The following is a 20,453-nucleotide window of genomic DNA, read 5'->3' as shown; positions in this document are numbered from 1 at the left end:
TATTTTTGTGCAGTCCACCATTTTTTGTAATGATTCACACATTGCACAAAATATAAACTGATATCCACCAATCCTTCTCCATCCAATTGCCTCTTGAACCTATTTAGATTGAATGTTTAAGCAGCCTCCTCTGGCAACTTATTCCTCATCTCTTTAATACTTTGGATGATAAAACCCTGTTTGAATTGTCTTCTAATGTCCCTAACTTTTAATTTGTGTACTCTGGGATTTGAAGCCTTCAACACGGTAACAAATAAGTCTGTCAATTTTGTCAATTTTCTTCATAGTCCAGAAAAATGCAGTTAGGCGACCTCAAAGACTTTACTTTTCTAAAGAAATTTCACTGAGGGCTGAATTTTCATGGCCACCCGTGAACAGGAAAGCAAGTGGGTGGATCCGTAAATTAGGGTGCCATTCCACTGGCAGTCTACCCAACCTCCACCACTGCAATTTTTCAAGCTTTTACTACATATATCACCCATGTGATAGAATTGATGGTTTTGGGTTGGTTATTAGAAAAAGAGAAAAAATAGTGACTAAACCTGGACTTTGCATAGTATATATAAACTATAAAAGATTTGCTAGTTAACATAAATACAACGTAATGCTTTATCTATGTTTACATATAATTAGCCATATTCAGTATGTGAAGATTATATGGATGCTAAGTTATAGCATAGTATTTATGCTGCTGCAGTGTGTCTTGCTTAGGGTAGGTTTCAGTTACAACCACCTACTGCGGCCAGAATGCTGCCAAGTTGCAATTTACTACCAATTTACTGCCACAAATATCTCTGGAACCTGCCAGAACAGAGTCTAGACACAAGCCTGCTTGATGGACAATGATATTCCACAAATTGATGAGATACTGACCTAGAATCAGAAAGGGTGCATTGGCAGTATTGATGGCAAATGACATCCCACAATACAGCAGAAATCCAAACCCTGTAAGCACAGCTAATCCAGCTGATATGACTCCCAGAGCAGCAACCCAGACCTTATTCCGCACACAGTCAAGCCTGAAAATAAATGACATTACTTCTTTAAGATAACATTTTATGTGAAATATTTATCATATAAAAGTATGCTGCAAGTTCCATAGAAAATAACATTACCTCATGCAAGACATGATGGAAAAGGATATTGAAAGCAAATATGTTACAGAAAAAAGTGGAATAATTCTTTTAGAATTTTTTTCAAATTCTTCTTGCCTTGATACAGAAGTAAAATGTGAAACCTGCAATCAGTAAAAATAAATGTTATTTACATACTATCATCAAGTGACTAAATGCTTCTGAATGTACAACAGCAAATAAGAAGACCTCGTTGTCTCATTCATACAGTCTTGCTGTACAACAGGAGGCTATTCAGTATATTCAATGACTTAAATCCAATATTATGCTTGATAATATAAGTATTTATATACAGTATAGTATTTTGTAGGATTTACCTGTTAATTAATAATTTTTCAACTATTCTGTAGTTTTTTTTAACCAGTTTGAATATTTTATGTAGAATTTACAGGACAAAAACAGGCCAGTTGGCCTAACTGGTCTGAACTGGTGTTAATGCTCCACATGAACCTCTTCACATCCTTTTTCATTCAACTCTACCTACATATCCTCCTATTCCTTTCTACCTTATGTACTTATATAGTTTCCCCTTAAAGACCTCAATGCTATTTGCCTCAACTATTCCATGTGATATCAAGTTGCATATTCTTAGCAGTCTTTGGGTAAAGAAGTTTCTCCTGAGTTCACTATTGGATTTATTATTGACTAGCTTGTATGTAAAATAAGCACTGACTTCAAGGGCTGAATTTTCCCCCCGTTGGGGGGGGAAGTTGAAAGCTGGGCGTGCACAGGTGTGCTTCCGATCATCGCCCCCAATCGGAGGCGCGGCGCCTATTTATGTGGGCGGGCCAATGACGTCTGCACAGAAGCGCTATGCACTCCCTTTGCGGGCAGGGGCGGGATATCCCAAAATCGAGAGCGCATGCGCACGAAAGAGCACACCCATCTCCCTGAGGCTAAGTGCAGCCTCAGGGAGATCGGCTCAAAATGTACAAAACCGAAAAATAGAAAAATAAAATTTCCCTAACATGTCCCTTCATGTGACAATGTCACATGAGTTGGGACATGTCCATAATTGTCACAAAAACTTTATTACAATTTTAAAACCTACATGAAACCTCATCCCGCCTTGGATGAGGTTTCATGCATTTTCTAGTTTGCGCCGGGGCTCCTGGCCTGCTCTTCAACGTTAAGGTTGGATGGGCAGGTCCTTTAATTACATAATTGACTCTGTCAATGGCCTCAATTGGCCAGTGACAGGTCAGCGGGTGCATAGCTGAGTTCGCTGCGCCCCCGCCTTCCTGAAAATTTAAATGGGGCGTGGTGACATCGGGAGATCCCCCCCGACATCACCGCGCGTCATTTTACGTATCGGCGAGCGGGCCCTGCCCCCGCTCACCGACGCATAATATCCTGCCCCAAGAATCGTATTTGGGAAAACATTTTTGTTTGCAAAATATTGTCACATAATTGAAACAACTTGCCTGAAAAAGCATAACTATGTCATAAAAAGTCACTCCATCAACCACACATAATTGGGTAGGTTTTGATGTTGTGCAATAATGAAAATGAACAAAAGTGAATCAACAGCCCATCTTCAATCACTCTCCATTTTTATTTCTTTGAAGCTATGTTCTAAGCTCTTGCTCTACCAACCCACACCTGAGCTATCTGGATTTAAGTAAGTCAGAAAGAATGATGCTGGCAGCGGTCAGAGAGAGCAAGGACGGGAGCTGAGTGGTCAGAGACAGTGTGAGTCTGTGAACAAACACCACAGGAGAGAAAAACATTGCAATGAATTCACCACACAAGATGGCATACAGTGGTATGTCTACAGATAAGATTTAATTAAATTAAATTTATTCGAAATTTAAAGTAAGCTAGATCAATTAATTAGTATAAAAACTAAAAGTAAGCCAAGTTGATAAAATACATAAACTTTAATATCATATTTTACACATTGTAAATTGTATAACTTATTATAATTACGATCAGTTTTCAATTAATCAGATCGAAGATGATAAAGTTAAGATTATAGGAGGGATACCAATATAAAAGGGTGTTGAGGCTTTCAGTAAATTAACATTGGAAATTTATAGATAACAAAAGTAACACATTTCATTTTAAATTACGATAAAATAAAGTGATGGCTGCACAAAGGGAGTTGAATATTGGGTAGCTGGTGAGTCTTTCTCTAAGTTTTAAGTTTATTCTCTTCATTTAGTTACTGAGTACGAACTTCGGACATGCACGCGGGTGCATGCTGGAAAAGCTCCCTGAGGCAGATGAACATTCTTAAAAGTAAAAAATAAAGATTTCTCTAATGCTATAAAACATGTCCCCTCATGTGACTCTATCACATGAGCAGTGACATGTTATTAATTAAATTTTAAAATTTTTATTTTATTTTTATTTGCTGTTGGAAAGCTCATCCCGCCCTTGGATGAGGTTTCCTAAAAAATGCAAACGCCGCTTGGCCTTTTTGCCTGCCTGCCAATTGTAAGGTTGGACGGGCAGCGAAAAATTTCTTTCAATTACCTTTTTAATGGCCTTAATAGTCCTTTTAATTGTCAGCAGGCGCACTGCCAACTCCAGTGTGCGCCCGCCGACCGAAATATCATGCGAGTGCGTGATGAGGTCGGGACGCTCGCCCGACGTCATTGTGCGTCAATTTACACTCAGTCGGGTCGGGCGCGTGCCCGCCTGACAAATTGAAAATTCTCCCCCTGGGATTTTTGGGACCAGTTCTAGAGAGGTTAGAACCTATACCTATAGGCGGGTTTTACATCAACAGAATCAGGGCCAATGTCCTCACGTGGAGTTTGCTAGTGCTGTTCAGGAGGGTTTAAACTAACTTGGCAGGGAGATGGAAACCAGTATGTTGCATTAGAAAGGATTGGACGAGATAGATAGCACTAGAGTAAGCTATTAGATGGGATTAGATTAAAATGGAATGCAATAAGGTTTAAATCAGGATAAGTGTGCTGGTATTTAAACACAAAGAGTAAATGGGACTGATGAGCTTCAGGATATATTGCCACATGGGAATATGCTGCTGTGGCAATAATGGAGACCTGGCTCAAAAAAGGCAGGACTGGGTATTAAATATTCCTGGATACAAGATGTTCAGGAAAGATATGGAAAGAAAGGAGGGTGCCAGTATTAAGGAGAAAAGTGCTGAGAGAGAGGATGTCCTAGAGGACTCAAGGACAGAATCTAATTGGTTAGAGATAAGAAACACTAGAGGTTTCATTATGCCACTGAGTGTATTCTATAAGCTGCCAACTAATTGGAACGATATTGAGGAGGAAATTTACAGGGAAATTATAGAGAAGTGCAAGAATTATAGTGTACTAATGATGGGTAATTTAATTATCCTAATATAGACTGGGATAGTAACAGTGTAAAAGGTAGAGAGGGGGAAGAGTTTCTAAATTGTTTTTCGAAGAATTGTCTTGATCGGTATGTTTGCAGCCCAACAAGGAGGCAATGCTGGATCTAGTTCTGGAGAATACCTCAAATGGATCAAGTGTCAATAGGGGAACATTTAGGGAACAGTGATAGTAGTTTTATAATAAGCTTAAAGTTAGCTATGGAAAAGGACAAGAAGCAATCTAGAGTAAAAATGCTTAATTGGAGGAGGGTCAATATCAATGGGGTGAGAACAGATTTGACCCAGGTAAATTGGAATCAAAGATTGGTAGGCAAATCTGTAACAGAACAATAGGTTTCCTTTAAAGGAGATGGTTTAGTTCCCTGGATGACGAAAGAGTAAGGTGAAGCAGAAAATGGCTGTGTGTGACAGATGTCTGGTTGGTAACAGAATTGGGAATTAGGCTGAATATATAAAGTTCAGAGGGGAGTGGAAAAGGAAATAAGGGAGGTAAAGAAAAGAGTGTGAGAAGAGACTGACAGCTAATATGAAAAGCAATCCAAATGTCTTCTCTTGGCATATAAATAGTAACAGGGTTAAAAAGAGCAGGGTTGAGGATGATAGGGGACCAAAAGCAGTGGGTTTGATGGGGGGGCTGTCTGTGGTCAGGGGGATGGTGGGGAGAGTCCCATGGGGGGGGGGGGTGGGGGAGATTTGTGGAATTGGTCTGGGTCTTTACAATAGTTCCGCAGAAGTTAGAAGAGGTTTTAAATCCTCTAACTTTTTCTGGGTAACTATTGGTATAACCCTGGCGGAATCATCCAAAGTTTGCGATTTAAATCGCATTTTTGGATGGTTCACAGTGCCGTGCATTTGTCCATGGGAAGTGTGCATTTCTGGGCAATTGCTGTGCAAACCCTCATGTGGGAACTTTCCAAAGGGATTTCCCAGCGCATCTTTGAGGTACCCCAAATCCGATGCTGGGGAGCGTGGAAGTTATGGGCCATAAATTTTAAAAGGCCCAGGCAACGAAACATGAACAAGTCAAATTCAAAGAGTGTTTTCTAACTTCAGTCCTTTGAAGACAGCAGCTTGAGGCATAGATGCTGAAAGCTTCTCACACTTGTAAGATCTTAAAATGCCTTCCATTACAAACAGTCTTCTCTCCTTTATACATATTTTCCTCTTTGAATGCAAATAGCCATTGTTTCACTATGTCTTTGGACTTTAACTTCCTGATAATAAAAGCCTCTCATAGCGCTAAGTTTTACCAGTAATCTTTGGGGAAAATAAACACACTGGGCAGAATTTTATGGCTGACTGGAGGGTGACTTAAAATGTTGCGCGCTGACGTCGGGCGAGCGTCCCGACGTCAGCATGCGGCATCGCGATATTTAGGTGGACGGGCGTGCTATGAAGCGTGACGCGTGCCTGCCATTAATTAAAGGCCTTGTTAAGGCCCTTAACTCAGCAATTGACGCCCATTTTGAGGAGCCCATGCGATCTTCGCCTCAGCGCACGGGCCCAACAGGCAGGCGGGTAACTAATTTTTTAACAAACCTCATCCACGGGCGGGATATGTGGGCTCAGAGGGGTCGTTCATGTTTTTTCTGAAGTGTTTAATGCAGAAAGTGTTTTAAACTTGCCTGTGTGATTGTTAGCAGTTCAGATCGATTTCCAATAGCTTTCTCAGTACTTTGAAGCTTCAGCTCAGCAGTCTACAGACAGTAATTTTTATCAGGCCTGCAGCTTTCTGGAGGCCTCCATTTAGCCTGGGTATGGGTTCTGACATCTCCACTCGAGGCAGCTCCTCTGAGGAGGAAGGGAGGGATAGAAAAGGAGGAGGCCAGGAGTGGACAATCAGCCTCCTGGGGAGCTACCTTTGGGAGGCCAGGTGCAGGCACAAGGGGCGCAGCGCCAAGAGGTTGTCCAAGGTGGAAGGGGCCGCAGAACACGCCACTCTCCTGCTGCCAAGGTATACAGGCGGCGAAGCAGCTACCTAAATATGACTGAGGTGCAGTGCCGAAAGAGGCTCCGACTGTCAAGGGGGACAGTGAACTATATCTGTCAGATGATTGGTCCTGAGATCTCCCCTAACTGTGTGGGTGGACACCCCATGCCAGTGGCTCTCAAGGTCACAGTTGCCCTCTACTTCTATGCATCTGGCTCCTTCCAGGGATTGGTGGGTGGATCTTTGCAGTGTCTCCGAATCAGCTGTACACACTTGTGTCAAGCAGGTTGCAGACGCTCTGTTCAGATGGGCATTCAGACTTCCACTTGCCTGGAAGAGCGCAGCTCCAACAGCACTCAAGAAGCTTGACACCATCCAGGACAAAACAGCCCACTTGATAGGCACCCCATCCACAAACATTCACTACCTCTGCCACCGACGCACAGAGGCAGCAGTATCTACCATCTACAAGATGCACTGCAGGAATTCACCAAGGCTCCTTCGACAGCACCTTCCAAACCCACGGCCATCTAGGACAAAGACAGCAGATGCATGGGGACGCCACCGCCTGGAAGTTACCCTACAAGCCAGTCACCATCCTGACTTGGAAACATATCACTGTTCCTTCACTGTCGCTGGGTCAAAATCCTGGAATTCCCTCTCTAACAGTACTGTGGTTGTACCCACACCACATGGACCGCAGTGGTTCAAGAAGGCAGCTCACCACTACCTTCTCAAGGGCAGTTAGGGATGGGCAATAAATGTTGGCCTAGCCAGTGACACCGACATCCCATGAATGAATTAAAAAGGACCAATAACAACACAAAGAAGAACTTTTTTAAACAACGAGCGGCTAAGATCTGGAGTATCTGAGACTGTGATGGACACAAATTAAAATATTGCTTTCAAAAGGAATTGGATAAGCACCTGAAGAAATGAGAGGGGATATGATTGAAACGTATAAAATTCTAACAGGACTAGGCAGACTGGATGTAGAGAGGATGTTTCCCCTGGTTGGGGAGTCTAGAACCAGGGGCCACAGTCTCAGGATACTGGGCAGGCCATTTAGGACTGAGATGAGGAAATATTTCTTCACTTAGAAGGTAGTCAACCTGTGGAATTCTCAACCACAGAAGGCTGTGGAGGCCGAGTCACTGAGTATATTCAAGAAAGAAATTGATATATTTTTGGATATTAGGGGCATCAAGGGGTATGGAGAGAAAGCGGGAATATGGCATTGAGATGGAGGATCAGCCATTATCATATTGAATGGCTGAGCAGGCTCGTAGGGCCGAATAGCCCACTCCTGCTCCTAGTTTCTATGGAAGCCTAGCAGGAGCAGTTCTACAATCCTCAGTCCACTCATAACTGTATGCCTTCAGTTTGACAAAGTTCCTCAAGGAGATGTCTTCCAAAATGGGACATGGCATTCTGTGTCACCTTGATGGTGTAACTGAAAGGTTACATTTGTGCCAAGGCAACCAAGGACATTACACAGATTTAATTCCATTTTGACATCATCTAGTCCTTTGTGCTGCCTTCTCCTCCATCACCTTGACATCTGTCACTCTCAGTTAGGGATGCAGGCGTGCATTCATCCTGACCTTTGCATGGTTTCAGCCAACCTGAGGATCACAAAGTTCATACAGTCAGTCTGCCCTCATGGCCAGCCCTGGCCCTTGCCAGCTGCAAAATGCAAAGACACCATGAACCATTACCACAAGGTAATGCTTGTTTAATAATAGGGAGCACTCAGCAGGCTCATTACATTCTGGGTTGCATCCCATTGGTACATTCAAAACTGCCAAAAGCTACCATATGCACTTCCAGAGCATGCTCCAAGGCTCCTTTGATCACAGCACTTTACCACTTGTACTTATCTTCAATCGACAAGTGTACAGGCGAGGGACGCCTACTCAAAATGTGTGGCTCTGCACTGCATCTCTACACTGTGACGAGAGCCTTGTGTCCGTAATGCAGACAACTGCAAGATCATAAAGGCAGGAAGTTGGAGGCTTGAGTGCCAGCAAATTGAAGTGCCTACAAGGGTCTGAGCGCCAGCACTTAAAGGTGGAAAGGTGTTCGCACTTCTCGCTGAGCTTATCAATTGTGCACTGTGAGAGTCGGATACATGCAAGGTGGACAGGGTCGCTCACAATCTCTGAGCAAGGTCTGATAGATAGAGAATCCTGCCAGATGACAGTAAGTAAATGAGCTGTGAGGATCTATGACCCTTCTCCATGCATTTACACATGTCTCAATGGATACGAGAGCTTCACATTACAATGATGCAGACAAGACGGGTGAAGAGCTTAGCCTCAATCTTAAACAGCCAAAAATGAAGATGACATGAAGCAACATGTCATGTGGACAAGGTTCCTTACACAAGCAGACTTGACATTAAAGACGAGGATTTTGGAAAATTATATGCATGCGCACACACACTGTGGTAATATGGAAGCTGACAACATCTACCTGAGGCACCTGGTTTCAAATCTGCAATAAGTGGTGGTAGGGACCATTGTGTCACACCTGATGGACAACAATAGAGCAGATCATAAAGAGGTGGCATAAACAAAAGATGTGAAATGGGTGTTATTGTATTTACATTGTTGCAAAGTATATAACATGTGGTTTACACCCCTGTTACCGTGGTGCTCCTAATGTTTCTTAATTTTCCCAACCCTCTTGCTTTATCTTGGAGCATCCCGACATCCACAGTGGAGGTGGAGGCAGCCTGCTGAATGCCATGCCCTGTTGTCCGTGATGACTTTGTGAGACATCCTCTGAAGGGCCGAGACTTGGATGGCCCTGGCCTGCTTTGGGTCTCCTGCTGTGGGGCAGGTGCGCCCTCCTCGGCCTGTGGAGCTGGAGGTGATGGGGTCTCAGAGAGGGTTGGGATTGGCTGGACACTCCCAAAACCACCTGGGTGGAAGGCCCTGGGGTGTCAAGATGCTGGTTCTCCCTCCCAATGGGTGTCCGAGTGTCCCAGGCTGACTTGAGGAGACAGGTAAGCTGGAGTGAGATAAAGTTGCCCTGTCCCTCTCTCGCATAGCCACTGATGGATGCTACACTGATGAGTGCAGCTCCTGGCGCAGTGCAGGACCTATGACCTGAACCAAGGTCTCTGTGGTGGCCACCATCCTACGGATATTGACCTTGGTGCATTGGCATGCTGGTGCTATAACATCAGACTGAACACGGAAGGACTCCTCCATCGTTCATTGCAATGTGTGCAAAGCAGCTGAAATTCTTTCCTGATATCCCCTTGACTATCGCTGAAGTTTCACCAACTAAGTTAGGACCAAGTCCGGAGGAGCGTCATCAGACTTGGACTTCGCAGATTCCTGACCTCCAGCTGTCCTCTGAGCGCTGGCTACCTTGGATGTCCCTGTCTCCGCCTGCTGTAGACCAGATAGTGTGCTGTGCTCACCAGATTGTGACCCCGAGGCTTCTCTAGAACTAGGTCTCGCCGACGTGTGTGTTTCTGCGCTGGTGGAGGGTGTGGGTGAGCGCTGTGGCGGGTCTTCAATGGTGCATTCCTTTTCTTCCTGCGAAGTGTCTCCAGGGCTGGAGATGAGGGCCTGCTGGATGATGCCTTTAGTTGCTTTCCAGAGGTGCCTATGAAACAAAGTAACGATTACTTAAGCATGGCAAGCGACTGGAAGGTAGCAAACTGGACTCATGGTATGGCTGTCTGAGGAATGAGCTGGTGCAGGGTCCTCACTGGCATTGGCACCACCGATTTCACCGTTGCCACATGCATGATCCCTGCCCTGTCCAGCCAGCATGATGGCACACTCGTCATATGGAGTGAGGGCCTTGATTTCAGCAATTCCACCCCCTGTCTCGGACCTCTCCGTCCTATTGTGTGCGAGCTTGTCCTGCATGAAGACAAATGGAGAGATTGTAAGCAGGACATGTGCCAAGACAGATGATAATGATTGTGTGAGTGGAGCAGTAGATGGGATGAGGACACAATCTACAGAGGATATGAGCCCAGATGGAGATGCAAAGGTGTGTATGAGAGAGTGAGTGATGATCTGCCTTCAGCTAGCATTGTGTGAGATCTCTGTGGAGTGTCATCTTGCTAAGGCCTGATGGGCTTGTGAAAGTGTGAGATGAGGGTGATGAGATAGTTGACTTACCCTGCCAGAATGGATGAGATCATTCATCCTTTTCCTACACTGGATTGCAGACATTTTCTGCCCCACGTTTGCGCTGACTGATGAAGACACCGTCTCCCAAGCTGGAGTGATGGCATTGAAAGACCTCCTCTGGCCATTACTGGGGTAGAGGACATCTCAGCGGGCCTCAACAGGGTTCAGCAGGTGGCCCAGCGAAGTGTCACTGAACTTGGGAGCCACACTCTTCTTGCCTTTCAGCGCCATTTCTTCCATGGGGGCTATCCTGGTCTGGAGACATTGAGAAGGCAGTGTGCCGGTGCAATTTAAATATGGTGCCCGGAAGACAGAACCGCTGAGTTCTGGGCACGTAAAACAGAGTCTGCCTGCAATCCGACGTGCTTCCAGTTTCTGCATAATCAACAAGGCGGAAGGCAGACAATACGGCATGAAAATCCGCCACTTTTCCACCTACCATAGCACAGATGGGAAAATCCTGCTCTATGTTAGGAAAAAAGAAACTTTGAAGGTGGATACAGATTTTTCAAGTAGTTTGAATTGGCAACTCTTAAATGGAGTGATGGGCTTCCATGTTTGACATCCATCTAACTGAACAAACAAAAATTTTATAACTGGTTTGACCCATATAAGTTTGCTGGCAGAAACAGTACATTTAGAGCAGACTCTGTACACGATAAACATAACATTTAGAGCAGACTCTGTACACGATAAACATAAACATTCTTTGGATGTTCTGGAAGTTCTGTGTAATGATTTTGGGAGCTGAGCTGTGAGAAGTTGGAATTGGGGTGAAGGGAGAGTTGAATTTGTAAAGAGGGCAAGGAGAGACCAATAGGTAGAAGGCAAAGAGCTATTCTATTTGCTCACTTGTCTCATTGCTGTTGGTTATGAATTAATTCACTCTGTTCTATATACCTGGCCATGCATGGAGTTTGTCTGAAAGAAGTTGAAGTCAATGTTATCTGATGCTTAGGAAAGTAATCACCTAAGGACTCAATTTCCATACTTATAAGCTCCATGGTAACATAGTAAAGAAGCTTCTCAGCATTTACAGATGATTTGAATTTAGACATATGGAACACAACCTTAGCATTTGCCGATGACACAGAAGTAGGGGAAAACTAGTACAATGGCTACAAAAGACTTCAGAAAAAAATTGACACGTTGATAAAATAGGCAGATAGATGGAAGATGCAATTTAACATGGAGGTGTGAAGTAATATTTTGTGGGTAGAAAAACAAGAAATTGAAGAATGCGCTCAATGAAAGGACACTGAAAAATGTTGAAGAACAAAAAGGACTAATGCCTAACATTGGAAACTTAAAGAAGTGATAACTGCAATCAGTTGAGTCCCAAACCAAGGGGTACGTAACACCGGTAGGGTGGCGGTGAAAGACAATGAAGGTGGTACACCGATTGACCGTGCCTTCTTCATTAAGAATCCTTTTGGAGTCCTGTGGATTTGAAGTTGTGGAGATCTACTGCCTGCAAGACTTCCCCAGTGCTGGATACTTCAATGTGACCTTAAAAAATGTTGCTGCGTGCATCAAGTTCCTGAAGGTGTTCAGGAAGAGAGACCAGCCACAGATGAGAATCCTCACGGTGTTCTCCGTCGCAGTGGGGCCATGTGACGACTATGCATCTCTACAACCCCCATGTCCCTGTCGCTGATGTGCTCACCTTCCTCACCAGGTATGTCAACAAGTTTGGGAACTGCACTGAGGTCAAAGGCGCCTTCGGGATTTGGACCAGCAAATGCCAGGTCAAGGTCACACTCAAGATGGATGGTAAGGGAGCAATCCTTCACCCTCCTTCCAGCTTCGCTATTGGGGGAAGCAGTGGCTACCTTGTCTATGCTGGGCAGCCCAAACTTTGTCACTCATGCGGCAAATCTGGTCATGTGCCAACCAACTGCAGCACCATCCTCTGTAAGAATTGCAAGCAGGAAGGGCACCAGACAAAGGACTGCAAACAGACTAAGTGCTGCAACCTATGTGGCGAGGCAGCCCACCTCTACAAAACATGCCCCAAATGCTCCCTCACTAATGCACAGGTGGCCAAAACCAATGGGGGGCAAGCAGATGAAATGGTCAGTGTCATTATCACCAAGGACACTTGCAAACCTCCACCCACCAAGGCCTCCAGTGAGCACAATGGGACAAAGGAGGAGACAGAGAGAGAGACAAGATGAAGGGAAACATTGAGGCAGCAGATGGCAAAACAACTGCACTGTCTCCTGAACCTCCCTCTCCTCGGCAGAGCGAACCAACGGAGGAGGAACCAACAGACAATCAACCGGGGGAGTGGCAGCTGGTGAAGAGGACCAAAAAGAAGAAGGGGCTAAGAAGGGACCCAGCCACTTTGCAGACGAGTGGCAAGAGGCGTCTCCCATCCTACATGGATGACAAGGGCCACTGCTCTTCAGACAAAGAAGGGCAAGGGCGGCACCAACAGAAGAAGCGGCAAAGCTCTAGGGAGCTGGAGGAGGAGACACCTGAGCTCCAGAACATTGGAGACAATGAAGAGACCAGCGCACCCCAACTTCGTCCTCCACTTGAAGAGGCCAGCACACCCCAGTCCCAAGGAGCTGGGAGCAGTGAAGCACTCAGTGCACCCCAGATCCGGCAGGGCTGATGGCAGACTGGACGCCACATCCAGACTCCTGATGGAAACAGTAAAGGATGCCAAGCTGCATGACGTCTTCAGCAACCCTGCAGATGGAGTGCAGGGTAGATACACCTGGTCACGGCCAGACGGGTCCAGCCATTCCAGGATAGACTTCCTGTTTGTGTCCCATGCGTTCATAGTCAGATCCACCAATGTCAAGCCAGTGTTCTTCCATGACCACTGCTTCCTAATGGCTGACTGTCAGTTACAGGAAAACCAGAGGGTTGGCAGGGGACATGGAAGCTGAATGTGCAACTGCTGACCCCAGAGAACATTGAGGAACTCAAGAGGGATTACTAAGGTTGGAGAACTGTGAAACCCCTCTTTGAGTCCTTGACACACTGGTGGGAAGTGATCAAGGAGAACATCAGGAAGTTTTTCATCCTCAAAGGTGTCCAGAAAGCTAGAAAGGAACAGAGGGAAATGTCTCGATTCCAGAAAAACATGCATAACCTGCTCTGGCTGCAGTTGATGGGGGACGATGTCAAGGAGGAATTCCAAGAGGTGAAGAGCCAGCAAGACTCGCTCTTTGCCTCAGAGGCCTCTAAGATCATCTTCCTGTCCAGAGTCTGCTCTGTGGAGCAGAATGAGATGTGCTCACGTACACAGAGACAGCTCTGTGATCAGCAGCCTGAAGGAAGAAGACGGCTCAGTAGAGTCATCGCAGTCCAACATTTTGAGGATCAGCAAATCCTTTTATGCCGGATTGTATGATGTGAAGCCCACAGACAACACAGCCTCCTGGTCCTTCCTGTCCTCTATCACAGAGGTCTTAGACGACAGTACTCGGGAGAGTCTGGACAAACCGCTAAGTCCTGGCAAACTGACTAAAGCCCTTGAGTCCTTCGGGGAGATTAAAACTCCCAGAGGTGATGGCTTACCGGCTGAGTTGTATTCGGCTCTGTGAGACTGGATTGGCCCAGACCTGCTGGAAGTATATGAGAATATGCTCCTAGCCAGCAGCATGTCAGAATCCATAGAGTCATAGGGCTGAAATTTCCCACCGTTGGGGGGGAAGTTGATGGGTGGGCGCATACGGGCGCGCTTCCAATTGGCGCCCCTGATCAGAGATGTGCCGCCATTTTATGTGGGTGGGCCAATTAAGGCCCGCCCAGCGTGACGTCTGCACAAAAGCGCTATGCACTCCCTGTGCAGGCAGGGGGAATCCCAAAATCGAGAGTGCGCTCTTTCGCGCATGCACACGAAAGAGCGCGCTCATCTCCCTGAGGCTAAATGCTGCCTCAGGGAGATCGGCTGTACATGTAAAAAAGACAAAAATAGAAAAATAAAATTTCCCTTACATGTCCCCTCATGTCACATGAGTTGGGACATGTCCATAATTTTTACAAAATCTTTATTAAAATTTTTTAAAGCCGACATGAAACCTCATCCCGCCCGTGGATGAGGTTTCATGTTTTTTCTAGTTCCCACCAGGGCTCCTGGCCTGCCCGCCAACCTTACAGTTGGACGGGCAGGTCCTTTAATTACTTAATTGACCCTGTCAATGGCATCAATTGGCCATTGACAGGTCGGCGGGTGTGCAGTCAAATCAGCTGCGCACCCGCCTTCCTGAAAATTTAAATCGGGCGCGGTGATGTCGGGAGGTCCCCCCGACGTCATCGCGTGTCATTTTACGCGTCGGCGAGCGGGCCCTGCCCCCACTCGCCGACGCGTAAAATTCTGCCCATAGAGGTCTACAGCACAAAAGAAGGCTCTTCGGCCCATCAAGTTTGCACTGGTCAAACAAGTACCTAACTATTCTAATCCCATTTTCCAGCACTAGCCCCATAGCCTTTTATGCCATGGCATCACAAGTGCACATACAAATACTTCTTAAATGTTATGAGGGTTTTTGCCTCTACCACCCTTTCAGGCAGTGAGTTCCAGATTCTCACCACCCTCTGGGTGAAAAAATTCTTCCTCACATCCCCTCTAAACTTCCTGCCCCTTACCTTAAATCTATTCCCCCTGGTTATTGATCCCTCCACCAAGGACAAAAGTTCCTTCCTGTCTACCCTATTTATGGCCCTCATATTTTTATACACCTCAATCATGTCCCCCCTCAATCTTCTCTGCTCCAAGGAAAATAACCCCAGTCTATCCAATCTTTCCTCATAACTAAAACTCTGCAGCCCAGGCAACATCCCGGTAAATCTCCTCTGCACTCTCTCTAGTGCAATCACATCCTTCCTATAATACGGATTCCAGACTGCACACAATACTCTAGCTGCAGCCTAACCAGCATTTTATACAGTTCCAGCATAACCTCCCTGCTCTTAAATTCTATGCCTCGGCTAATAAAGGCAAGTATCCCATATGCCTTCTTAACCACCTTATCTACCTGTCCCGCTACCTTAAGGGACCGGTGGACATGCACACTAAGGTGCCTCTGATCCTCAGTACTTCCCAGGGTTCTATCATTCATTGTGTATTCCCGTGCCTTGTTTGTCCTGCCCAAGTGCATCACCTCACACTTATCCAGATTAAATTCCATTTGCTACTGATCAGCCCATCTGACCAGCCTGTCTATATCCTCCTGTAATCTAAGGCTATCCTTCTCACTATTTACCACCCCACTAATTTTCATGTCATCCACGAACTTACTGATCAACCCTCCTACATTCAAGTCTAAATCATTTATATATACCACATACAGCAAGGGACCCAACACTGATCCCTGCCATGAGGAAAGCCATCATCATCCTCATCTACAAGCAGAAGGGGGAAAGGGAGGAAATTAGAAATTGGTAGACCATTTTACTGTTGAATGTGGACTATAAGAATCTGTCCAAGGTCATCGCCAATCGGGTCAGGTCTACTCTAGAGTTGGTGATCCATCCTGACCAGACCTGCACTGTACCCAGCAGGGAGATCTCTGACAGTCTCGTGCTACTCAGGGATACGATTGCCTATGTACAGGACAGGGATATGGACATCTGCCTCATCAGCCTGGACCAGGAAAAGTCCTCTGACAAACACCTACATGGTGGATGTGCTCTCCAAAATGGAGTTTGGGGAGGGAATCCACATGGATCCAGCTGCTCTACACAAACATCTGTAGCGCAGTTTCAATCAATGGGTAGGAATCAGAAAGCTTTCCAATTAAATCTGGAGTCAGGCAGGGTTGCCCTGTCTCCCCTGTACTGTTCATGTGTTGCATAGAACCCTTTGCTGAGTCTATCAGGAAGGATCCGGGCAAAAGAGGAGTGATGATCCCAGGCAGTGGAGGCACCCAGGTTAAAGCCTCCCTTTACATGGATTGTGTCGCTGTCTTCTGCTCGGATCCGCTGTCGGTGCGCAGACTGATCAACATCTGCGATCAGTTTGAACTGGCCTCAGGAGCCAAGGTGTATTGTGGCAAGAGCAAGGCCATGTTCTTTGGGGACTGGGCTGACCGATCCTTTATCCCCTTCACCATCAGGTCAGACGGCCTGAAGGTGCTGGGGATATGGTTCGGAAGGATCAGGGCATGCATTAGAAGCTGGAAGGAGCAAGTGGAAATGGTGAAAAGAAAACTGGGCATTTGGGAGCGAAGCTCCCTCTCCATTGCAGTTAAGAACCTGGTCATCAGGTGTGAGGCACTCTCAGTGTTGCTGTACATGACACAGGTTTGGCCCATCCCACACTCCTGCGCGGTGGCGAGCAGCTGAGGCATCTTTTGCTTTGTCTGGAGGTCGAAAATGGATTGTGTTTGCAGGGACATGACGTACAAGCCTCTAGATAAAGGGGGAAAAAAACATGCCCAACATCGCCCTCATCCTGATGGTCACCTTTGTGTGTGGCTGCGTCAAGCTGTGCGTAGATCCTCGGTATGCAAACACCAAGTGTCACTACGTGCTGAGGTTCTACCTGTTCCTGGTGTTGCAAAGGATGGGTCTGGCTACGCTGCCGCAGAAATCTCCAAGTAGCTGAACCACCTGTCCCTCGTGGAAAAATTTATGCAGAGAAACACCTTTGATCACAAGTCCATCAGGCAGTGTTCTGCACGTAACATCCTAGAGGCCCTGAGGGAAAAGGAGATGGTGGATCCTATCGGATGGTTCCCCGAGCAGACTATCAAAGTCATTTGGCAGAATGCCCCATTGCCAGAACTTTCCAACAAGCACTAAGAGGTAGCTTAGGCGGTGGTGAGAAGGGCCCTCCCCGTCAGATCCTTTCTACCTGCCAGGAGTCTCACCCCTCTGCACATTGCCCTCGAGGTGGCTGTGGTGGGGAAGAGACCGTTGTTCACCTCGTTGTGGAATGTGCCTTTGCAGTGGTTTTTGTCGAGGTTCATCCCGAGCAATTCTGTGACACAGGACTCTGTGTTTTACGGGCTGTTCCCAGGGACACACACTGAGACAAACATCAACTGCAACTGGAGGATCAACAACTCGGTGAAAGACGCTCTTTGGTCTGCCTGAAACTTGTTGGTCTTCCAGTGCAAAGAATTGTCCCTGACCGGGTGTTGTAGACTGGCACATTCCAAGGTCCAGGACTACGTGCTGAGGGAAGCATTAAGCTTGGGGCAGCCACCGCAAAGGCACAATGGGGAAAGGTCGCTTTCTAAGACCTTTCTGGCATAGTGCACTGAGCGGCTAGGAATTGTATAGACCTCTCAGGCTGTTTGACTCACAATGAATGTATGCAGTGAATACTAAAAATATCATAATTGTATTGAAGTACCTCAGAGTGCAACATGATCTATGTCGATAACTTGAATACCATTACACTGTCTGTAATGACCATGTTAAAATGTTTGTAATATTCATTGATTGTATTGAAGCACCTCATGATCTATATGGAAAAGTTGAATATGATTGCACTTTTTCTGATGGCCATTTTGAAATGTTTTGTAATGTTCTTTTAGATATTTCATGAATAAGGTATATTTTTCCAAAAAAAAACAGAAAGACCTGGGTTAAAATATATAATCCCTGAATGTGAAAATGCAGGAAAGTGCAGTAAAAAAAAAAGGCCACCAGGGTATGGGGATTTATAAACAGGGCATAGGTGTAAAGAATTAATAATACATTTATTCAGAACATTGATCTTGCCACCGCTGAGAGTATAATACACAGTTTTGGGAACCCAATTATAGAAAGTACATTAAAGCCGTTGGAGCATATAATGTAGATTTACCAGGATAAACTAGAGATGGGAAACTATAGTTATGAGGAGAGACACTGGGACCATTCCCACCACAGTGGAGAAAAGGGAGATTATAATCAAATTATGTTGGTTTTGATAGAGTGAATAGAAAAAGACTATTTCCTTTGGTTGGAGAGTCAGTGATGAAGAGTCAACAAGCTAAAATTGTCACTAAGAGGAGTGAGGTTAGGAGAAATTTCTTTGCATGGTGGATTACTTTGTGAATCATGGCTGGGATTTTACATTTGCAAATCGGGACTGCCGCGATTCCATGTATACATAAAATCCGGCATGATGACATCGGGTCATGAACCCAACATCAATACGCCGATTTCCTATAATAGGGTAGGCAGGGTGTCGAAATCGGCAGCCTGCCCTCCATTTTTAAAATATCATTAATGGGCCACTGACCTTGTTACAAGCCAATTAACCTGAATATTATGCTGCCCACACATAACAAGCCTAGCATGAGCAGGCAGACACAAGTGGGAATCCATTTTTTCACCATCTGAGGCTAAAAAGCAGGAAGGGGGGGTAATCCTTTGGGCGGTGCCCTGTGTGCATGGGGGGCACCCCGCAAGATGATACTCCCCTTTGTGCTCCCTGCCTGGCCTCCAAAACTCATACCTCCCACCTGCCCCCTTTCCCCACCTCAATCCTTCCCCACCCAAAAATCCTGGACTTAGCTGAGTTGGGTCCTCCAGGATCCATTGCTCCTTGGTCATGCAGGACTCAGTAGTGGGCACTCCTGGGATTGCTAGAGCTGCTGGCCAATCAGAGGCGTGTCTTCCTCCAACTGAGGGGTGGAAGTCTCATTCTCTGCTTGTTTAGGTTGCCGGCAGCACGTTATCACTGCAGGGTGGCCTATTTTTAAATTGGTAATTTGTGATCAACTTTTGTAACCGGGAGGCAGGCAATACTCCTCCCCTCCTCCAATAGGCTGCTGTTGCCTGCGTAAAAGTTACCTCACCTCAATAGTACAGTGTGTGAAGTGCTTTGAGATGTCCCTCAAAGACATAAGGCCTTATAAAGGCATTATAAAAAAACGTACTATATATTCTGCCCTATCAATGGGAATTTGCAAAAACAATTGGAATAAGGACCGATCTCTCATTAATGTGACCTGCTTGGCTCTCAGCATATTGAAACAGAAATAGGCCATTCAGCTCTTCACATCTGTTCTGCCATGCAATTAAATCATGGCTGATCTGTACCTCAAACCTATTTATCCACTTTTGCTCCACATTCTTTGATACTGTCCCACCGAGATGGCATGTAACTAAAAGAAATCTGTTTCTCTTCCATATTTTCTTGCTTAAATTTTGGTTTTTTTATGGACAAATGACTGGAGTGATAAAATGGCCACTGCTGACTAAATGATGGTAGTTCTGGAAGTTTCTGAGCAGTTTAAAAGTAGACAAAGGCTAACAAATCAAGCTCCTGGAACTTGCATTGTATAAATATTCCAGCCAAGCCAACACAAAGGGTAGTAGACAAGACATTAGCACCAGCCAGCTATGGACAGAGGCAGAGCTATTTGTGACTTCTCATCTCCAATATTGTACTAATGATTCTACAGTTAGCCGCTCAAAACACAATAGGTTTTAACAAGGGGCCTCATTAGCTGAATAGCTCAACCCGAAAGTACCCTATCACATGACCGAGGCTTGAGCTGTTTGAATTGCTTTAATTAAACAGATTTTGGGTTGTATCTTCAGTTGCTGTTTAATCTCAGAAAAGAACCAGGACTCCAGGTTAGTAAACCACCCTGTCTGCCATTTACCACCAAACAGTGCAGCAACGGAACCAGGGCTCTGTTCAGGTTTTAAGTTACCTGGCCCTCATCTACACTGTGTACTACTGGAACATCTGAACTTCTGTATCTGTGTCTAGAAGACTAATTCATCTCTACGTGCCTTCTTCCATCATGCCATCATCACTTCTGGAAAAGCGGATCACCCAGCAAAATTTTCAGCCTACTAACCCTTGAATGAATGCACCATTGGATTTTTTGATTCTAGACTCTGGACTCACGTGAAACTCTAATTCTTATTTTTATCGTGGTCTTTGCCCTGAACCCCTTTCTTTCCCTTCTCTCTCTTTTATTGTATGA

At 45.5% G+C, this 20,453-nt stretch overlaps 1 protein-coding gene across 2 annotated transcripts in view; it reads right to left on the bottom strand.

Annotated features, from left to right (window-relative positions):
• LOC144673002 (patched domain-containing protein 3-like) overlaps nucleotides 1-20,453 on the bottom strand; it is an 84,244-nt gene that overhangs the window by 3,293 nt on the left and 60,498 nt on the right. For both annotated transcript variants that reach the window (XM_078535003.1, XM_078535002.1), the window contains exons 4-5: nucleotides 1,116-1,237; nucleotides 874-1,019 (exon numbers count right to left, since the gene is read on the bottom strand). In XM_078535003.1, the coding sequence (XP_078391129.1) occupies nucleotides 874-1,019; nucleotides 1,116-1,237 (268 nt within the window). The remainder of the gene's footprint in view (nucleotides 1-873; nucleotides 1,020-1,115; nucleotides 1,238-20,453) is intronic.

Source organism: Cetorhinus maximus, unplaced genomic scaffold (assembly GCF_964194155.1).
Source record: "Cetorhinus maximus unplaced genomic scaffold, sCetMax3.hap1.1 HAP1_SCAFFOLD_196, whole genome shotgun sequence".
Classification (NCBI taxonomy): domain Eukaryota; kingdom Metazoa; phylum Chordata; class Chondrichthyes; order Lamniformes; family Cetorhinidae; genus Cetorhinus; species Cetorhinus maximus.
This window is presented reverse-complemented; position numbering and strand designations above follow the sequence as displayed.